The sequence below is a fragment of the Schistosoma mansoni genome, chromosome W (assembly GCF_000237925.1).
Source record: "Schistosoma mansoni strain Puerto Rico chromosome W, complete genome".
NCBI classification, from domain to species: Eukaryota; Metazoa; Platyhelminthes; class Trematoda; order Strigeidida; family Schistosomatidae; genus Schistosoma; species Schistosoma mansoni.
The window spans coordinates 18,042,230-18,065,124 of NC_031502.1; the positions used below are offsets into that span (position 1 = coordinate 18,042,230).

Sequence of the window (22,895 nt, forward strand, 5' to 3'; positions counted from 1 at the left end):
CCCTTAGTTATTTTAGTTGTACTTTTATTTGTTTGTTTGACCTTTATTAATTTTCATATAAAAATGCCTTGACAAGTATATGTGTGACCAGATTGTTCGAAATGTATAGCGCAAATACATCACATTTTTCAGATCAACTACGTCTTCTCATTGTTCTATCGAAATTTATAAAAGGGACTAATTGCTTTAAAATCACATTATTATTATTAATCTCAAATGATTTGATAACTTAATCACTATGGCATTATGATAATTGATCAGTGTTTGTTCAGTTGACCTTCCCTATGGAAATAATGTTGTTGTACTAGTGAACTGATCTCGGTACATTCGTCTACCGTAACTATGTAAAAAATCATTGGAATGTAGAATGAGTTTTTGATAATTTCATGACTTCAGCTTTGCCATAGAAATAAGGAAATGAAACAAAACAATTTAAATCAAATAGTGGGTGACCCTGAAAAGGGCCTTTACTTCATCTCTTTAAAGTTCAGATTGTCCGGAATAATCACTTGACTAGCGCCACACAGTGGAACCCATGGAATACTTTTTATGGGTCGTAGACACAGAACGAATGAAACATAGCATTGTTTGGACAAAAAATCCAAGCACGTCCATAAGCAATTTCATTTGGCGGCTGAGCTAGATTGCAAATATCACAGTGTCTGTTATTATGGGCACGTTCGTCATCATCATGATCTCGTTCAGTAAACTCTTCTGAGTTAATAGAAAGTATTTCTTCCTCGTCAGTACTTAACATTGCATCCAAATCTACGTTATCTTGATGGTTAGTGAGTGAGGTCTGTTGGATCAAGGACATTGTCACGTCTGTACAACTCGAGGCGTCGATCGAAAACTCGGTAGCTGCAGATAAGGTCAACGGCAATGTAGGTATTCTACCGTCAAGCACCCGATGCGCGAAGTTATAGACAACGCTACTTTGTTCATCGGACATACGCCTTACTAAGCTGTGTAACGATTTTTTGACGTTTGTCCTGCTTGGACAGGGAAATAATTGTCTATCGCAATGCTGATGATGTAGCTGCTCGAATGCAACCATCTGTCGCTAATTAATTCGGTGTTTACTTCAACATTACTGTATGTACAGTAGGCCAAAATGTGACAACATGGGATTCCGTTTTCAATGTAAAAAGCACACCAACAATTGATGGGATTTCGGGAGACTGTGTAGGTGCCTGTGGCATCAACAGCCCTTAACAAGTCCTCTGACATTACAACCGCAATCATATGAGTACGCAAGTGCCGTTTCAGTAGTCGCCATGCAGCTGGTTTAAGTCTTTCCTGGAGATGACGTAATTGTGGCTCCTGACCGATAACTATTCTGCTACGGCATTCAGACGAGTATTTCTATCTAATATCCAGTCCGAAGCAGCACACTGAATATAGACCTAAACACGGGTGCTTTTTTGTTCAGCTTATGCAGCTTCAGAATTCGATGTCTCAACAAAATTCGTATTACCTCGTTCTAAAAACATAGCTGCCGGTCGAAAAGCATTTGACCATTTGTGTTTTTCAGACAATAAGTGATCTCTCACATATCGGTGAAAATTCCAGTTTGCTGCTTCGATTAATGACAGATAGTTTTGGAAGCTCCAAAAGACTGTAATACATGTTTTTATTTACCTTTCCACATCTCTTTCATAAGTTCTAATGGCGCTCTTTAACGCTTCAAGTGATGGGAACGCTTTTGTGACAACGTGGGGAGAGGAACAACAGTGCTTGTACTTTACACGTTACTACCGTCCATACCGTAAAGAAAATTTGCTCTGTCGACAAGTAATGACATTTTATACCAACTTTAAGAAATAAATAAATAAATTCTGGATTCGTTGAATATTCGTTAGCTATGAAATATCATTTCAGATTTACTGGACATTTTTTGTTTGTCTTTCCATAATGGTAATTATTTTGTCTTCTGCTTCTATATATAGGCAAATGTTTCTTTCTGCTTAATTTAATGCTCATAATGCGATTGTAATTGAATGTTCATTTATTCGGTATTTTTTATTGTTGTTCAGTTTTGAGGACTGTGTTTTGATGTCAATTTCATAATAAGTTACCACTCAGCCACAATCATCAGGCGATCACCACTTTATTTGTTATTTTGGCGGTCAACTCTTACAAAAAACAACAAAATCCCCCCTACGATAACAATTTTTTCATTAAGCGATGACTTTTATAAGTAAGAAAAAAAAGAAAAATTGAATTTCCTATGGTTATCTTTTCTGATGAAGCTACGAATAATTGGTCAAGTATTATTCTGAAATCCATTAGGGAAATCTAATTCAGGCTATTTTAATCGTCATTTTCTAAGAGTTAATAACCAAATTATCCACATAAATATTGATCTTTATTCAGTTATATTAACAGAATGTTGGATACCTGATTACTAGTCATGTTTAGAGGGACTCTACCAAAGGAATTTGTAACGATGACAACCAGCAGACGTACTGATTTGAGTCGTCAATTGGTTTTTCCGGACATGTATTGGTAATGACTGTCCCTGTGTGTTAATAATTATTCTGTCGTGTAAATTTTGTAAGTCAGTCCTATTACTTTATGTTGATGGAAACATTCACAAATTCATCGCTAATCGTACTCATTCCATCCCAATTACCATTGCAAAGAATTATTCAGATAGCATACTATTTTTATAACAGTTATGGTATAGTATCAAATTAAATTATCCAATTATACCACTAAATGGAAAATTATTTGAGGACAGCCTGTACTGGTTTCACTAATTATCTTAAAGTTATATACATGGAATAGTTGCTTTATTAGTTTTGATAAACTTAATTCTTACTAGTTATGTTGGTAATTTCAAGCTTTTTTCGCTGTTTGACTTTATGAACTGAAGTTGTTCTGATGTGGTGGAGTCTAGTGCAAGCAATGGGAACAATTTTTCAATCCTTTGAGTGATCTGATCCACTTTGCCAAGCCCAGTAATTGTCATGATTGTTTTGCAGTTAATTTTGTTATTCAGCAGTGATATTTTTTTACTTGTTCACTTTCTTATTAGATAAGATAATAATAGGATCAGTAGTTATTTTCATTACCTGTTGATATTTATGTTTGATCTATCCAACTTGTGGATATTGATCGGATTTTACCACTCTGAATCTCTTTTCAGAGTGTGCGATATATTGCTTAACACGTAACTCCGTAACACATGACGTCCGTATTTCTATATGAACAAACATTCTTTTTAATTTTCACCCTATGCTCTCGCGCGCGCGCGCGTTTGTGATTAGGAGTGTAATGGGTTAGTCATACAGTTTTCTATGGAATCAATTTTTGCTGACCTGTGTCTTAGATACATCATAGCTTATATGTATTGTGTTAATATTGTATTGTATTTTTGTTCGTTAAATCTTTACCTTTAATAATTGGCTTAAATACTCTTGTTGTACTGTCGGAGCTTACCTGTTCCTAAAGTTCATTTCGGGTGCTATGAAGTTGTTGAGCAAGCACTGTGTCACTATTCGTTGCATATGATGCGAAGCATTTGATGGAAATTTTCATTGATAACAACGTAAATGGTTGGGATATTTTACATTTCCGTAACAGCTATTTATGTGAGTAAAGGGCTGGAATTCGACTACAAGCTGTGTGAAAGGCATTATAAAATAACGTCATATAAATATAAAGTTGTCGGTAACTTTAAGCAAGTTTAAGGTAATGAATTATTAAAAATTCTTGACCTTAAACAAATTCCAGATTCTTGGTAAATTAAGGTTTTAGTAATCTATTCTTCACCACTAATTATGTTTTCCTATTTTTATGCCTTGATTTCGTAGTTATTCTAATTTACTTTTCGTAACTTGATATGTACTGGACTGATGACGTACTATTTCAACCTCTTAAAACTATACATCACTAGTTAGATGACTTAACTTTTTATTACTAGTTCATAAGCAGCCAAATAGCGTTTCAGGTCATTACACGATATATTCCTCCTGTCACGCAGAGAACGGATTAGAGGTGAACATCTGGATTTATTTTGGCCCATCAGGGTATTTACTAAATGCTACATCATTTTCGTGTATTTTGTCTGTTACAGTGTCACTTACTCTCCCTTATATGTGTGTTATTTGTTGTGTAAATATTATTTCATCTTCTAATCTTATATTTTCTGTTGGCTTACTTCAATTTGGTGTTGCATATATATATATATATATATATATATATATATATATATATATATATATATATATATATATAAACTGCAGAATCTATGTACGCAACTTTACATTTACTTGTGTTTATTTCTGTTACGGTTTAACTGTTTTAAGTTTTACATTTATGGTTGTTATTTAAAGATAATCACTTATCAGAAGGGGGGTTTGTGGAGATTTTAGTTATAATCATTTAGTTAGAAAGTAGTCAGTTTTTCTTGTGTTGTTCGTTAATGATTAACACATGAATATATCACTTAGGTAGAAATACACGTGTCCCACTACTATCTGTTTCTGGAAGCTGGAATGTTCCCAAGATTTACTTTAAAACTCTGTTTATTATGTGCATCTACTTTCGAAACCACAGTCAACAACTTATATTTTGACTGAGAACTTTCGATTTATTTGAACTTGTTTATGCCGTATCACTACTAGGCTGGGAACTTCAACTATATCTACGCTTAGTGGTGCTACCTGTTCACTCCTACACTTCAATGATCTGTACAGCGTTGATCCACACTTAAAGCTTTCAAGTGTCAAAAATAGTAGTCCAACTACCCAACCGAACGTAAAACTGAACAAACCAATTCATTCTTCTGGAGTCAGAAGAAATCTTGTCACAGAGTTGCATAAAGGATATCTTAAACCAACTGGATTCTACCTACCAATCCACACTCCACTCCACTGCATCCCCGGCCTCCTGGTGAGCTAATTTAAGATCTCTGTTCATAATAGCTACATTTAGGAGATGGTGATAACTACTTAACGGAGATTAGACTGTGACATGTATGGTCTCTACCCATCCTTCTGCCACCCACTAGTCTTAAGTCGACTATGACGGAAAACCACTTTTGTCTAGTTATTGATTGATAAGTGAAATAATAAATCCAAGCATTTCATGTTGACTCCTTGCATTAAAAAATACATACAAGTGGACTTTTCTAGTACCCTTTCAAAAAATTATCTGGATATTAAATTCCTACATATGCGTGGTGTCTGCTACTTATGTTGACAGGTATAAGTAGTCTGTAACACAATCAGAAGTGAAATGCCTGACAACAGAAGATTGAATCAAGGAGAACAGGAAGACAAACCGACAACAATTGTAATAACAAGAAAATGGAAAGAATCATGAAGCATGTAACGGACAACTGAAGGAAGATGTGCAAATAATGTATTCATTGTATGGTTTTCATATTTTATGAGGACACTCTAATTTTGTATTAAATAATAAGTCAGTTATCCCTATCAGGTCTTCGTTCACTACATATGTCCCTACGATTAATAATTTGAATTATATATATTGAATCGTGTGCTACCTTTTATCACTTATTTAATATGATTTTTATTATAATGTTTTTATCTTGATATATTTCTTAAAATATTGGTTTTATTCCAACCAACTTGTTTATTCTTTTCCTTTTTTCGGCAGCAAATATTGGAATTTGGATCTAGTCAGCTTTCTACTGCCTCAATTAGTAGAGTTAATTCACAGTAAATATACCACGTAAGTTACATATGATTGTTATACATTAATACATAGATATACTTGTCCAGGTATCTTTATTTATTTATTTAAACACATAAATATTGGTACAAAGGGGCACCAGATAGATATGCGCCGCACAAATCTCATTTGATTTGTGTGAGGGATGTGATACTGACCAGGTGCCCAAAACGAAGCAGGTGGCTTTCTTAGGGGTTCACACCCGGGGCCTTTGACCGAAAGTCTGATCCACAAGGCAATGGAGCATCGTAAGGAGATGCAGTCCCATGGTAGCCGATGTCCAACGATTGATTCATACGCCATTTGATCCCTCAGGATACTGGAGCCCATGTGCAACATTGGTTTGGAATCAGAGTATTCCAACTCCCCTAGGTGGACTTTCCGCATCCACCAACCCGGTTAAAGCGCCGAACATTGGCTTTTCGTCCTCTCAATTCCGTAAACAGCAGTAATGCCATGAGAAGGCAGTGAGTAGGACTTCCCTGACAGAGGCTGTATACGCGTGGCCATATGAGAGCATTTGGAGAGGGAGAGCGGACTCTCCCTACTTTCGGCCGTAACAGGACTTTCGGGGGTGTACGCAAAAGTGCGAGTGAAAAGAGGCTCATATTAGTGATGACAATGATCTAGAGGACAATTTAATAACACAATAAACTAGTGACACTGGTATATTAGCTGACTAATTATAATAAATGAAGATTTAGTATCAAAAAGGCAGTTTATCAGTGTAGTACGGATGTAAATGTTACTTACATTTTTAAATTTTTAGAACACAGTTTGCAAACTTGAGACGTCAGCGAGGAGTCTATATTCGCTGTGTGACAGTCCTCCTTGTTCTGTTTTATGACGGTGAAACATGGTTTACAAAGGTAGAAGGCATACGTAGGCTGCAGGTTTTTGATCATAGGTGCCTTCGAACCATCGCTCGTATGTACTGAGGTCGTCGAGTTAACAATACTGTGATTATATACACGGTACTAGGAAAGGATGGCAAACTGATTGATTATATAATGAATGTTTATCAACTAAGGTGGTTGGGGACATGTATGCTTACCCACCGCCTACCTCTATGCGGAAGGATGGTTGACGTAAGAGTAGACTGGAAAAAAACCGAGGGTGGCCTGACCAATATGTGACATCAGTCTATAAAGACATTGGCCGTTGGACTGAGCCACACGGGTTGGATCAGACTACTTGGTTGAGGTACGCTTGACTAAGGGGTTGGAGACTTTGGGTAGCATAGTTCTGATCCAAATAGCCCAAGTGGATTCACCTTTATCTTCTGGTTTATCAATCTCCCATTTTTCCTTCATACACACTTCTCTATTCTGTCTTGTCAAACCATATTCCCAATGTTTAATCATGCTTTTTACCAATGCTACTACACTATTTGGACACACTTCGTTTGTTTCACTTCGTGCTAATCATATGTAGCAACTTGAGCCGGCGCACTTCTGCATCAGGTTTTTTTTGCTTATGTCTGTCTGTCCATATCTAGATATGAAAATTAGATTTATGGGCTATCAACTCTATTGAAATCTTTGCTACATCATGATCCTCATATTCATCATTAATCACACTTTTATGTATAAGTATGTCAATATCTGTATTAACGTTGGTTTTAAAATACAGGTTGTAAGCAGCTGTGAGAGCCTAACGAAATATAATGAATTCGTATTATTCTGCACCAGTTTTCGTCGTTGCTTTATTTCACGTAAATTTTTAAGTACCAATTTCTTTCCTTAATTGCCTAAGGCAGTTTTGGGCGTGCTCCTAACACCTTGTACTCCCTTTTAAATGCTGTTGTTAGACCCTTGCAACGTACTTCTCGATTTCCAATTCACTCAAATGCATCCTGTTGTAGAGCATAGATGAATTTACATATATTCGGATTACCGGAATCAATAAATTGGCTAAGGCCTGTATGCTACCCTTCTGCCTCATTGCTAGCCTTGTAAAAATCTATAGTAAGATTTGAAACGGCCTTGCTTCTTGTAGATCTTTGATCCAGATGTCTTCAAGAGGATTTGTAAATACTATGGTTTCTCCTTCATTCTCTACGTAGAATGGTAACCCCATTAAAACTCCTAAACCCAGTTAACACATCTGAGACCGATACAACTTTGATTCTACTAACCGCCGAATCTACAAAGCAAAATTTTAATCTGTCGTATAACTTGGTGCTTGATGTTGTCTTCGTCATATTATCTGGCCTGAATGGAACAAGCAACCTTATATCCCATTTCGACGTGCTCGTCAAAACTCTGATAAAGGTGAATCTTCATAATCAGGTGTGATAGTTAATGAATATTCCATCGGTATATGATTGAGGATTGATAGTAGGACCCATACTCCATCGTACGATATTCTATACTTTTCGAAATCTATTTGTTGCTAATCATTTTCTCTTTTCTGAAGATGTAGCCATTGACAACCAAAAAATCAGTTCTCTTGTTAATTTTTACGTGTTTTAGTTCCATTCCTATAAGGTATCAATAATATATAACTCGGGATGTAGTTCGTAGTCCTTAATGCTGTTAGCGGGAAATAAACCAGATTAAGGTATGTTATGTGCATGATCGTGATGGTGCGCGCTGATTGGCTAATTCTAAACCAATCAGCCCTGGCAAATTATTGGAGAAAAATCTAGAAGCTTCTTATGTATATACTATGAATATATGAACGTTATTCAAACCAGTGATTGCCGCTCACCTACCCTTGTTATTTTGAATACAATTTCGTTCCTGTTCAACGTGTTCTAATTTTGGGGTCTTGTCGACTGCCATTGTATAAGAATACTAAGCAATATGAATTGCTGGGTCATTTACTAGCAAAATACAATTAAAACAAATGCATTCTGTATTATTTCGAACTCTAGTCTAACAATTCATTTTATGAACAAACACACCTTCACTACAATTAACTGGTCGTAATTTAGTTTCATATCTTTACATTTTCTGTCACTGTGCTCAATTCAAAAATAAACCATTCCAAAAGAATTTGCTGATTATTTTTCATTCACTTGCCTGTATTAATGTTCAATCCTTTAAGACTCGCTGCTATATTAGATTGGTTAACATAATATTAGTGACGTCATTTTATTGTATTATTAAATCGCCCTTTTTGCGCGTACCCTAATTGGAGTAAACTGGACAATACTTAACATTTTATTAAAAGTAACAGTCTTTTCTTTTCTTCATCATTACTGATCACGAAGAAAAATAAAGCATGTAATTGAAACTTGTTCATTACTGTATACATCTAAATTAGCAGATATAATTGTGTTGGTTGTTTGAGAATAATCAACAAAATTTATAAATGTAAGTCTTATTTTTCTAATGATGCCTCTGAACATGGAAACGCTTCCTCTTTTTGAAATACTTGCCTATCTCATTTACCTTTTACTCAGTCATATCATATCTGCTATGGTTTAGTAATTAAGGCGTTAAGTTTTCGGCTGCTAAGTCACACGTTCAAACCTCACTTCACATACCTAGGTTTGGGCGACTGGCTAGTATCATTATCATTCACACCTGGAGTGTACCTTATACTCAAGTACCTAGTGAATAAACTAGTTTTAAATTCTTAAACCCTTCGATTTACAAAATACGTAAGGCAACTCTATTTTAGTTGAAATTAGTTTGAGAATATAAAGCTTTGTTAGTCTGTACTTCAGTTTGTAAAGAATTATGAATTTGGTAGTATGACTATTGGATATAATACAGTTTTATTGGGCTTCTGCTCTTTTTGGCCATTGTGGTAATGATCACCTTTCAATCCTTTTTTTTTAAAAAAAGACAACATAATTTTCCATTTTTCACTACTTGAATCACGTACAATTTGTTGATCTATTCATTGTAATACTAGAAACTTATGATTTATTGTAGCTGCACATTAAATAACTTCATGTTGTAGATCAACAGCTGGTAGTTTATCATTTTTGTCGTTTGTTAATTGTTGTCAAAGCATTTCATCTATAATTGTGCAGTTAATTAGTATAGTTCTAAATATTTGTAGCAGAACAAACACATTAAGTATTTATTTGAATATATATCTAATATTTGGCTATACATCCTTTCCATCCAACTAACAGATTGAATGTATGTTCAGTTACCTGGGTTGAGTCAAGTCAAATTCAGCGATGGTTAGCTTCATTTCGAATAAATTAGATGGTAATCTGTTGTCAAAATAACCCCAATCTATCTGTTCTTTATCCACCACTTCTGTCAACGAATAAAAGAGTGCTTCAAGCATTTGTGAATACACCTTGTCAAACCACAGTGTTTTTAAGTGTAGGCTGATGTATCTGAGATAATTTGTTCATCAGTTATCACAACTATTATTCAAATATGTTTAATGATGACTGTTGATCAACTATATGTTGTGACCATTTGATAAAATGAGGTTTTAGCTTTTATTGCTTAATCAAACCTTGTCTTATTGCTATCCTTTGTTTATACCGTTTATTTCCAAACGTCCACTTGGTTAAACTAGCACTTTACATTTTCATGTATGATTTTAACCTTATTTTTACTTACTTTTGGGTTTTAGTCATGTTGAAACAACTTGTCAAATAGTTCGTGTAATAATCAAAAATTTCGCCCCGGTAATTCGCCAAACTATCGAAGGCCCAACTCCACCTGGAGTAGACTTGATGCGAGAAGAAAGGTTGTGCATTTTTGGGTTTTAACGGTTATTTCAATTCATGTCATATGTATTATAATGTGTATAGCGTTTTATTACCTGTTTCGTAGGTAATTAAAAGGAATTTATGCTCAATTATGTTTGGAACTTATACTTTCAAATGCTATATATTATCTAGAAATTATAATATATTTTATTTGTATGTATATTTATGTTGTAGCTATTTCACATCAAGCCATAAAAGTCGGGTTCACACACTATTGGACGTTTCGGAATCATGATTAAACAAACCTCTTAGTTCCTCACAGCCTACTTTTTTCCCAATATTTAACTTTTGACTCGTTCAGTCTCACCTATACAACGAAACAGCATAAACGCAGTTATATTATTGCATGCTATTATCATTAAATCGCCCATTTGGAGAGAAAAACAACCATTTAGACATGACTACAATTTATGGATGAACCAATCAGATTTAGGTTAACGTGTTTCGCATTTCGGTGCGAAATTCATTCACCCATTTGTTTAAATAGCGTTTTGGCATTCTAGCTGATATCAGTTGGTGATAAAAACCACAAATTTAATTCCCAACACCAACCACTAATTGTAAATCATAATCCTTACTGTTCACATTGCTTTATAACCCTCATTTAACCCTGGTAAGTAGGTGGACGTCCTCAAGGTCACTTTAGCGTCGCTCCAAAGGTTCAGGGAAGCTGATTGTTCTTCTCCTAAACGAGAAGATGGCCCAATCAAACGATCCATTTTTAGAAAACCAACGTGGACAGGCCAATACCTTAGTTATTATAGTTATTGCTCTGTGTAATGCAAACGTGGTTTGACAAAGTGCCTACTTAACAGACGTGATCATATTTGCACAAATGACGCTGAAGATGATGTCAGGTTGTTAAACAAGACATTAATGGGAAATGGCTATCCACTTAAACACATAAATAGATAGAAAGTGCATAGTACAGTGAGACCTACTGTAGCCTTGGAGGAAAAGTGCCTGTCTACATCACCTTACCATTTTGAGGTGATTCAAATAACCCTTTATTGAAACAAAGACTTAAATTAGTCATCAACTAAACGTATTGTGCAGTAAAGGTCATTATCAAAGAAAGAACGGGGTTCATGCTTCATCCCAAACCTAAAAGACACGAAAACGATTGTCACATCCCACTGTATTTACCAATTTAATTAAATGTGTGTGCGGTCACACATACATAGGGAGAAGCAATCGCGATCTGAAAATTAGGATGTGAACATGTACCAAGACGGTTGCAAAACCAAACAGAATCAAATGACCCAATAAGCTTAGAGGATAAACATCCATCATCCTCTATTGCCAAACATATAATCGAAACAGGTCATAAGATTGATCTAAACTCGGCTTTTGTGGTATTGTATAAAAGTGTAAAAGGGCGTATACTAATGTTTATTGAAGCCTTAGACATACGAAAATTCAAACCCCGAGATTGAGAAATCGTCGTGCATTGGTTGAAGTTATAAATTAACACAGTTGGATCCCGACTCAGTGGTCTAGAGGTTAAGCGAGACTGATACGTCCTGGATTCGAATCTGGCGAGACGGTATCGTGGACGCGCACTGCTGAGGAGTCCCACAGTAGGACGAAACGGTCGTCCAGTGCTTCCAAGTTTTTTATAGTGGTCTAGCTTCAATTGACTCATGATCTCAACTATAAAATTACTAAAATCTCCACAAAAAACCCCTTTTTTATTATTATTATCTTTGTCTCCTCTAACCCCCCCCCCATTTCAAATCTAGTTGACCTTTTATATATAAATGTTCTTAACAAGTATATGTGTGGTCAGATTGTGCGAAATGTATTGCGCTAATATATCACATAGTTCTGGTAATCTTTGTCTACTTATTATACTATCTAAATTCATTTCTTAACTAATATGTTGCAGATTCAAATTCCAATTCTCTTCTTCACTTTGCGTAGTCAGGTAGCTCTCACATGACAGTATGGGTTTACAGCGACCACATAAACGTATACTTATTTAAGTAAGAGTATTTGGAATTAATTTCATTATAGAAACTTTATGAATCGGTATACTAATCACTCTCTATATTTCTTGTTTCTTAAATTTAATTTCTTTGAGCACAGAGTACTTATTGCTTAAAATCTCATTTCTTTTTCATATCTTCATGCATGTGAAAATGTATACCAATTGACAACTAATTCTAGCTCAATCATTATGTCATCACCCATAACTTTCTAGTGTATAGTTTCTCATTAATCAAACAGTTTTACTAAATATTAGCACCACACTTGTTTCATTCAGATTTTTGTTCACTGAGCAAATCAAGCGAATGTGTTCTACTGTAGTCCAACTATTTAATTTAGTTTTCTATGGCTTAGATTTATAATTTCAGCTGTAAAAATCATTGAACAGAAGTAGTTTTCATTAAAAAATTATGATTTCGGTTCACATGATACTAAACTTCTTAAGTTCACTTATCCAATGTTTTAACCTTTCATCTAATTTTGTAGACGTCGAAAATGTCAAGAATGCTTGTCCCATTTACTTACAATTCGTTCAGCGTTGGGTACTAAAGAGGTAGCGAGTAAAGCTGGCCAATGCGGTCGTGAATTAAATGTGATGTTTCAGCTGCTAGTATGATATTTTATTCGAGGAATTTTTTCCTGTATATTTCTAACATTTTTTTCTGCTGGGATGAATTAACAAAAAATGATTATAAACGCTGTAATCCGGTACTACTGCATTTCGAAGATGAGATTTATGCCACACACATTTCTTGTCTGTTACATATTTAATATTTTATCATTTAGTTTCTTTGTTTTATTTATCCTGTGAAGCCAATCCCAATGTTTGTATATATATGGTAACGCTAAGCATCTTCTGAATGTCGTTAAAGGAAAGTTATACTATATTCCATTACAGCTTCTTATGCATAACTTGCCTTATCTGAGTAATATCAGAGATGTTTTTCAGCTTGGTTTATAGTCGTTTTTATTTTTTCCTGTTATATCTAGAACTTATATTTTTATTTCTATGCTGCGTACAATTTGAGCACTCGAACGCTTGAACCCTTCCAGTCGCAAGTCAGAAGACTAGTGAGACTAAATCTTATTCTAAACAGTGTCAAGTATGGTACAAGACACTCAGGTATTTATAGTTTTTAGTAAAAATAAACTCATCATTACAGTCTTCTAATCTGCGTTCAGTGGTTTTTAGCATTTGTCCAATTTGGAGAGTACACGTCAAGATTCTGGGATGTTCTTTCACAAGATAATTGGGTGGAATGTCTACAGCTATTTCAGAGCTTCCTTGAGTTCACCGGGGGCCATTCCTATACTTCCCTTCTTATCTTCATGTGTTTCATTCGCTAAAAGAACATAACCGGTAGTTAGGTAATAAACATCTTTGTGTCGTCAATACACAAAAATATCACATGCTTAAGTTAGTTGTGTATAGTGTAATTCATGATAAATTAATACTATTTATAGTTTAGTCTTACTTACGTTCGCCGAGTATTGGTTCTCTTTTTTATTCCGTTTAAGTTGATATTACATTTCATCCACCACATTTCACAAAATCACTTACCTTTTACGGTCTCAGTCCACTGTTAGTTCCATAGGAACTATAGATTACTGATTATTATGTGGTAGTGGTCTTTGCACCAGTGAATTGTCTGGTATCTCACACATTATCGTTCGAATCTCAGTTGTCTCAGGCTAAATTATTTTGGGGGGCAGCACCGTTGTGAACATTACTTAGCATTTTAGACTTCTATAGCTCATGTTCTTCCCAATCCCAAATATCGTTGTCATTGAAAAATCAACCAATCATTCCAAACAAATAACACTGGTCCAGTCAGTCACAACTTACCCGATTTTGTAGCGAAATAATGAACCAGAACGGACGACAAATCAGTCCTTATTTCGTCACCAAGAAATGATCAATCGTCTACTTGAATAACTAGATCTCCACTTTTTTCTACTTTTAGGGTTACTAATTCGCAAACCGAAGAAATCTTTGTCTAATACTAAGAATAAGAACACTCACTAGGTGTGATTCTTATTGTTGATTTGTTCACTATCATTTTGAAGTTATAAAAGTCGTTTAATACTCCAATACTACACCTGAAATCGAATTTTGAAAAACTTTCTTTCTGGGTTGTGGGGATTCAGAGCTACTTCACGTAAACACATACACAAAACCAAAACATTAAAATCTTTTCACCTCTGATTTCCAGAGAATTGTGCTACAGTCCTGTCAAGTGTGGTATTCATAGATTGATCTGTTCTCATTAAGCTTGCCGTTTTCTTACAGCAAACTATAAATCTAGAAATTGAAACGAGCGAGTAATTTTTGTCCTCACTACATTGATGCATCAACAAAGATTCAGGCGATTCTTACTCGAACTGTGCTTTTAAAGTTGCTATACGTCATTGTTTACTAATTGATGACTGAAGTTCTTTTGAACTGATAATCCTCAGGATAATAATGTTATTATAATTTCTGTCATGAATTTTGTAAGTCGGATAACACTTGATATGAATACCAAAAACGGTCGATAGCTGGGGAAATAACGAACTCATTCCACTTACTACCGACACGTGCTTTGATCTCATCTTCTACCTACGTTTGTTAAAAAATGTGCCACTTGATTTGAAATATGTAAACATGTTTGGCAATAATTAAATACAAAAAAGTAACTAATTTATATATTTATTTACTTCGATCTTAGTGATATGGGCATGTATGACAGCTTAGTCCAGAAATTGTTCATTGAATAATTGTGCATAACAACTCAAAATACCATTAAACCTCCCAGCTGTTTTTGTGTAGTCAGTTATGGATTACCTTGAGATTGTTTCTCGCTAAGTAGTCATGAACCACCGTCATTAACCAATTGGTCCAACAAGTTCCGTAAATTGACTCCTTTATTACTGGTTTCATTTCAATTGCCGATATGAAGTTCTTCGACAAGTCGATCTAATAGCACTGATAATTAACTAACTACGATACGATAAAAAGGACAACTGTGATTATTTTCCTTCGATAAAGTTCTTATTCTTATGTGTCGTGGAAGAAATGACCAACAGTACCAGTGATAATAACTTCCAAATGATGTTGCAGGTCCATGTTCTTGATATTCTACTGTCATCTGCAGGGATGCCTTTGATTTTTTTTTCTTCGTTTTGTAGTTCTAAGTTATATTTTGTTGGGATCTCGGAGTTTGTATAGACTACTTGAAAGCAAAATTGTTTATTAAGGTTTTTAAGTAATGGATAAATAATAACAAATCAATAAACGTTCTGTGGTCACTTTGAATTGTTTAGTGCGTTATAGGTTGGTTTTTTCAGATGAACTCGTCGGAATTGGTGATTTTTAGCTCATCCGCCTGTTTTCGTTTTCCTATAGTCCATCCAATTTGTCATGGAAACTGATGTGCTGATTATTAAAATACCAACTTTTCGGATGCTCATATGAACAAAATGTAGTAATCGGTCATGGCTTCAGTTTCCAGAGTACTTTTGTCTGACAAGCGAGAGGCTCGGAAACTGTATTTTCTAAATTGCTACAATATAGAATCCCACATTTCATGAATGAACAAATTCACCAGTATGTGTACGCTAGACTGAAAGTCGGAAGACAATGTATAGCTTGGTTAATATAGAGTAACAATATGCATTGCTAAGAGTTTTTTTTCCTTTGCTGTATAGTATTCACGGGTAAACTTGGGAATGTGCGATTACACCTAAACATGAAGACTGGTTGCTTGACAGTATTGAAGTTAGTCATTAATGCCAGATTACGATAATTAGAAGTATTCAAATTGATTTGCTAAGAATTCCCGAAATAGTTCAATTTAAGGCAGGTAGAGCTAGATGAGTTAAAGTGGTTGTCCAGATTTCTGTAATAGACTTTGCATCTGCGTAGGTCTGTAGTGTGTTTCCGGCTGTGTATTGAATATAGACTATGTACTATCTAGAATGTACTCATGAGTATAGGAGCTAACAACAGAAATTTGATCAGATTCACCTCATTCCTGGTAATGTATTTGAACAACATGTCCATTGCGTATACATAAATCATTGATGTCTGGGATTCAAATATTAGATTTTCCGTATCACGATCTTCGTGGCTATGGAAGATCATTTTTATAATAATATGTAACTTTTATAGACTCTAAATACGTCACACTCGAACGAAGGATCCTTCCTTCTAAACAAATTGAAGTTGCTTTCTTTACAGAATGTTTGACGTTTCTATATTGCTGCAGAAATGTATCTACTTCCCTCTCTATTTTATTCAACTTTGAATCAGCTTGTTATGTCGTGACAAAATTTATTGACTGACTGTGGTGTTTGAATGAACCAATGATTCACTTGTATTGATGACTGCTTGACTTTGAATTCTAAATACAGTACGTTCGTTCGTGCTCATCTAATACTTCTTGATTAAAATAACTGATAATGTCATTGAATAAAAAAAAGGGAATTCTGCGAAGAAAATTTTCTTTTTGACGAAATCATTTACTTAAGCTGTACATTCATATATATAGTTATATGGAAAATATATGTCTATATGAGGCTAGAAAAGATTGCATTATAATGATAGAGTTAACTGATCTAAACTGGTTAGTGATCGCAGGAAACGTTGAGCACGGTGTTCCTACTGGTGATCCTGTGCGGACGTATGACGAGCACCTTCAGCTAGTTGAGTGAATTAAAACCAATGTGGTAGGTATCCAATGTCGAACACTTACAGAGCTATTGATTTTGTGGATTTATTTACCGCTACAGACAACTTCCTCCCTAGTGGCGTAGTGATGACCCTACGACGTGGCCAACCAGAAGTTTAAACCCAAGGAGTTTGTTGTTGATAAACACTCTTTTTGATAGCTTGCTATGTTTAGCAGCGTTTGGCCATCTTTCCTTACTATAAGGGGCCATGAAGTACAACATCGTAATAAGGGAAAAAAGTGCAATGATAATTTCGGTTATTCATAAACTTTGTCGCTCTTCTTATCGTCTGTTTCATCCTTCCTAGAAAAGAAAAAATAATATGTAAGAGCATGTCGAAATACACTCGTACGCGCGTAACGACACAAAGTGGGCTGAAAAATGTAAATAAATTCCTACACATGCGATAGCGTAAAAGCCATTTTAAAGTTTCTTTTAGTGTTTTTTGGGAAAGAAATTAAATGTACACATATAAGCCAAAAATTTATTTTGGGATTAATGTATAAGTATACTGAACTATTTATTATATATAATACTAAAGAAATTGGAGACAAAGCGAAATAATAACTGATGTCTTACGTTCAATGGTCGTCCTTCGTATGCTGATTCGAGGGGTCGTCGATGTGAGTCTCGACGTACGAAGACATGTGTACTTTATCGCAAGTCAGTTTGATTGATTGCGGTCGAGTGTAGGCAGGTTTAACTGAACGCATTGAGTTTGTAAGCCTGCTACTGTTGGGGTTTGGATCTATGTTCGCTGAAGTAGATGAAGGATCCTCAAATTCTCCTGGAAGTCGAAGTGTCGTTCCATAAACGAGTTGAGATGCATTCTATCCAATGTCAACTTTCACTGCATTGCGAATACCTAGTAGGATGAGTCGAAGAGCGTCGGTCCATTGTGAAACTTTTGCAGCTGACAGAGAAGCTTTTAGTTGTCAGTGGAAGCGTTATAGCAACCCGTTTGCTTGTGGGTGGTAGCCAGTCGTTCGGAAGCGAGTGATTCCTAGTAGTGTGGTCAGACAACGGAAAAGTCTAGATCCGAACTGGCGTCCGCAGTCTGTAGTGATGGTTGAAGGGTAGCCGAAATTCGCTACCCATTGTTCGACGAAGGCGCGGATCACTGTTTCAGCAGTAATGTTCTTAATAGGTACTGCTTCTGACCATCGAGTGAAACGGTTTACACAAGTTGAAAGGTAAAAGTATCAAGTTAAATCTGGTAAAGGTCCTACCAAATCTAGATTAACACGGTCGCAACGAGCATCAGGATTTTTGAATGAGCCTAAGGGACATTTCTTGTGTCTATTCAACTTAAACTTCTTGCAGCTTACGCGAGAGCGTACCCATTCCCTCACGTCTTTATTCATACCAGGCCAGCAAAACCTTTCGGCTATGAGCTTGATTGATGCACGAACACCTGGATGAGAAAGATTGTGCAACATATTGAAGACGTTGCGTCGATAATATTTTGGTACGATTGGACGATCCCTACCTGTGTGTCACGTAGTAAGGTTTCCTTACCTCTTCCAATCTGTTTAATACGCAGTTTTAGGGTTTTCGAGGATACCTCGTGCTGAAGATCAGTGTCTTCTTTTTGAAGCTGAGCGAGTTTAAGAAGTTCGATTCCCTGGAAACTGTTCAAGGAACTTATACGAGACAAAGCGTCTGCGACTACATTGTTTGCTCCAGAAATGTGTTGTATATCTGAAGTAAACTGCGAAATGTAGTCCAGTTGTCGAGACTCTCGGCGTGAGTGCTTGCCTGAAGATAAACTTAAAGAGAAGGTAGAGGTTTATGATCGGTAAAAAGCGTGAACTCTCTTCCTTCGATGGAATGTTGGAAATGCCGTACAGCACAATACATAGCTAGGAGTTCCCTACCGAACGTGCTGTACCTAGATTCCGCGTCTAGCAACCGTCTCGAGAAAAATCCTAAAGGTTGTCAAGAGTTGTTAACCCATCGTTGTAAGACTCCTCCGATTGCTGAGTCGGATGCGTCTACGGCGATACTGACGGGAGCTTCAGTGTCCTGATGTACTGGCAAGGTTGCCTTTGCAATAAGTTCCTTAATTGTGGAGAATGCCTTTCGTGCGGTGTCGTCCGAATTGATGGATTTCGCATTTCAACGAAGTTGGTCAGTTAATAGTTTCATAAGGGACGCGCATTTCGGAATGAACCGTCTATAGAAACCTACAAGAACGTTAAATGTGTGTAATTGTTTAATGGCGGTCGGCTCTGGGTAATCCAGAACGGCCGCCACTTTGCTTCTAAGGGGTCGGATGCCTTGAGTATCAATAGTGTATCCTAGGAAGTCTAAGGAGTCGGTTCCGATTTGGCATTTCTGAATGTTTGCAGTAATGCCATACTTTTGAAGTCGTTCGAACACAATGTACAGATGCTGGAGATGTGATTCTCTGTTCGGACTTGCTGTCAGACAGTCATCAACATACTCATGTGCGAAGTTGAGACCTCGAAAGACGTCATTGATGAATCTTTAGAAAGTCTGGGCAGCATTTCTTGGGCCGAAATGCATTCGCAAAAGTTATGATAGTGTTTTTGGAATATCGTCAGTAGCTATAAGGATTTGGTTATAGGCTTTGACCAAGTTGATTTTTGAAAAGACAGTTGTACCTTTTAAGGTAGCTATCAAGTCGTGAATGTGAGGCAACGAGTAACGGTCGGGAATGGTTTTTTCATTCAAACGTCTATAGTCACCAGTTGGACGTTGATCGCTGCTGTTCTTTTTAGGGACTATGTGCAAGGAAGATGACCATGGTCTGTTTGATGGTCGAATGATTCCTAACTCTATCATGTGGTCGAGTTCGTTTTTAGCCAACCTCAGCTTTTCGGGAGCCAGTCGGTGTGCTTTCGAGAACACAGGTGTTCCTGTAGTCGTGATATGTAACATTGCTAGTTACACACGGCAATTTCGATAGCGGTTGGTATATCCCAGAGTGCTTATCTAGTAGTGGTTGATAGAATGAGTCTATTGTATGCCTAGTTGTGACTGGAGATAATCTACAACCGAAAAATGAAGTTACACAAACAGATAAATTAGTGTTTCCGTCTATTAGCCTCTGTTCGCCCGTATCGATGAGTGGATTGTGGTGTTGTAGGAGGTCTATACCAATAATTAGCATAAAAACATCGGCAATAACGAAAATCCACGTTAAGATGAACGCACCTTTTATCATATGTGGCGATTGGCTTTCCGTATGCCGCCTGTAAGTTTAAAACAGATTCATGCAGCCGGTCGTTAGAATTTGCAGAAAGAAAGCTAACTTGACTAGGTAGCGAACTTCCGTTATTACATCCCTGACGTATAACAGACGACTATGTTCGCCGGCTACGGTTGCTGTTAACGCGTGCCGGCTGGGAAGTTTTCCGAATGGCTTTCTGTGTAGGTCGGTTTTGAGTCCGCAAAAGCGCAGTGTTTTCCACAATTTTGAGATTTTCCGTGCTGAATATGATACCAGCACCATTCAGGATTACCTGTATCTCGTGGTCTAGAGATAGACCGTTATTGTGAAGAACTCCTACGAGGGGGTTTTGATCGTTCACGGTCATTACAAATACAAAGGTAACATGTCAGAGTATGACACAGTTCCGTAATGCCGTTCCGTGCCGTCTGGGGTTTCTCTATGACAGAAAACTTTTCGGCGTTAGGAGACTTCATGTCTCTAAAGTGCAGTCGCAGATGCAGCCTGTTCGTCTTTATCGTTGTTTTGAAACGAGATACACACAGCTCCCACCTGTTGAGGAAGAAAAGTTGTTTGAAGAGGTTTTTGGTCAATAACCTCTCTCATTCTTAGCAACACGCTGAAGACTGGATCATTTCAGTCATTCTTTTTGCAAACAAATCATTCGATACCTTATGTACTACCTCTCGAAGGCCATGACGAATCGTTTTTTTAAAAAAGGACTGGATCACCCTACACTTGAAGTACTATGGTCGAATTCTCATCCCTACACTAAGCAAACTCGGCTACCAAAGCTCTTAGTAAAGATCAGAACCTTCTTTGGAAGCTAATAAAGTCAACTCCCCTTTGGGCCTTTTTAACTTATTCAAACTCAGTTCTCACAGTCCCGCTTTACTCACTAAGAAATCACAAATTACATATGAAGAACTATGATCTGTAATTTGCTATTCACAGCTTTTTCGTATGAGCAGTTGGTGTTAAATAATCCCAAATACTGAGACTCTGGTGTCCAGAGTGTTATCGAAATGTAAATGCCACCAAGCGTACTATATTTTTATAGACTTAATTCATATTTCAGAGCAACGAAGTGAAATAAACCAAATACATTTGGAATGCGTATATTTCGTACATCTGTTGATTCATAAAAATAATCAGAGAAATGAAGTGAAGTGAAGAGAAACGTAATCACGTGGCGTATAGCGGAGTGAGTCAACTCGATTTCATTAAGCGTGACTTTGGACTTATATCCAGACAAAAATAAGTGACAGACACGCAATAAATAGGGTGAGCAATTAACACGTATAAGATCGTGTGAAATGTCAGGGTTAATAAGCGAATAATTGACAAGTTCAGAATGTGGCTTGAGAAGAATGAAGAGATTGGTCTATCCGAAAGCCAGAATAACTCATATGGGCTTGGCAAAGTACAACCGCCACAGTACTACAACATTTGAATGTGAAGATTTTGAGTCCTTGAATTGAATAATAAACTCTATACTGCTTGTGTCACCAGTTAGGTCATGGGATGAACCAAGTTAGGTATACAAATAAAATCTGAACTTCAGGGTTTATCATCCCTGGTGGCAAAATGAACATTAGCGTTACAAACTGGCGTGATGTGTCCCGTTTCAACACACCTGAATCATATAGCATGACGAAACGCATATGAGTTACGTGAGTGAACCTTTCATCATGACAAAAATTTACCAATTTTGTGCTCATCTTTGTTTACAACTTTTCAATTCTTCCACAAACTGTCTCCGATATTTTCACGAGAACGGAAGTTGCCGTTAATTAGACCCCTACCAGTATACGACTAATTATGAATCGGGTTGTATTAACTAAGTAATGTAGTAGAATTCTTGATGTTCCGAAAGTTAATTTCATCCACTGTATCGTTATCAATACATGCACATCTTACATCTTGAAAAAACTCTTATACGATTGTAATAGCTTTCTTTCCAAACTTAGTATGATAATTCCTGCCATCAATCGATCAAGCAGGCAGACAAGAAGTAGACTACCAAGATTACACTTAACGGCTTGCTTCTGCGATTCAATAATCGATTCTCCAACCTGGTTGTTCTGACGAATCCTTCTAAGAAATTTCAGGCTTTCAGGACACTCAAAGTTTGTACAATTTACATGATTCACTAGTAGTTATTTGAGTTTCGTAGGGAAGCGAAGTAGGTTTATTTGGAAATGCTAAATTTTTGTAAGCTGCAGCCATCGTTTTCGACGAATGTAAGGAAATGTGTAACGATTTTATCATTTCTAGCATCTTTCCATATCACACTGCAAAATGAGCTACGTAAGTAGTACACAGCGATAGTCAGGAATATAATTTATTTCAATAGAATATAGAAAAAGAAAGAACGGAAACGGAAAGCACTTGGCACGAAAATGCAGGAACAATGAAATCTGAGACGATTGACTGATATTTCAAAAGGAACAGTCAAGTTTGAGACAACTGATTGACATTTTGCAAATTAAGTATTTACTGTATGATTCTTAGATCCAACTAAGACGTTCTGTAATTTTGAGTTCAAATACATTCGATTATTCCCACTGGTGTTCTTTTTCATTACAATGCAACAGATTTTGAACC

General features: G+C 36.3%; 1 protein-coding gene across 1 annotated transcript in view; it reads left to right on the plus strand.

Annotated features, from left to right (window-relative positions):
• Positions 1-22,895, plus strand: part of Smp_174210.1 (uncharacterized protein) — a gene marked incomplete at its 5' end in the record, with an annotated part of 47,315 nt that overhangs the window by 5,295 nt on the left and 19,125 nt on the right. The window contains one exon of the mRNA XM_018788838.1: positions 10,255-10,371. Coding sequence (XP_018654341.1) covers positions 10,255-10,371 — 117 coding nt within the window. The remainder of the gene's footprint in view (positions 1-10,254; positions 10,372-22,895) is intronic.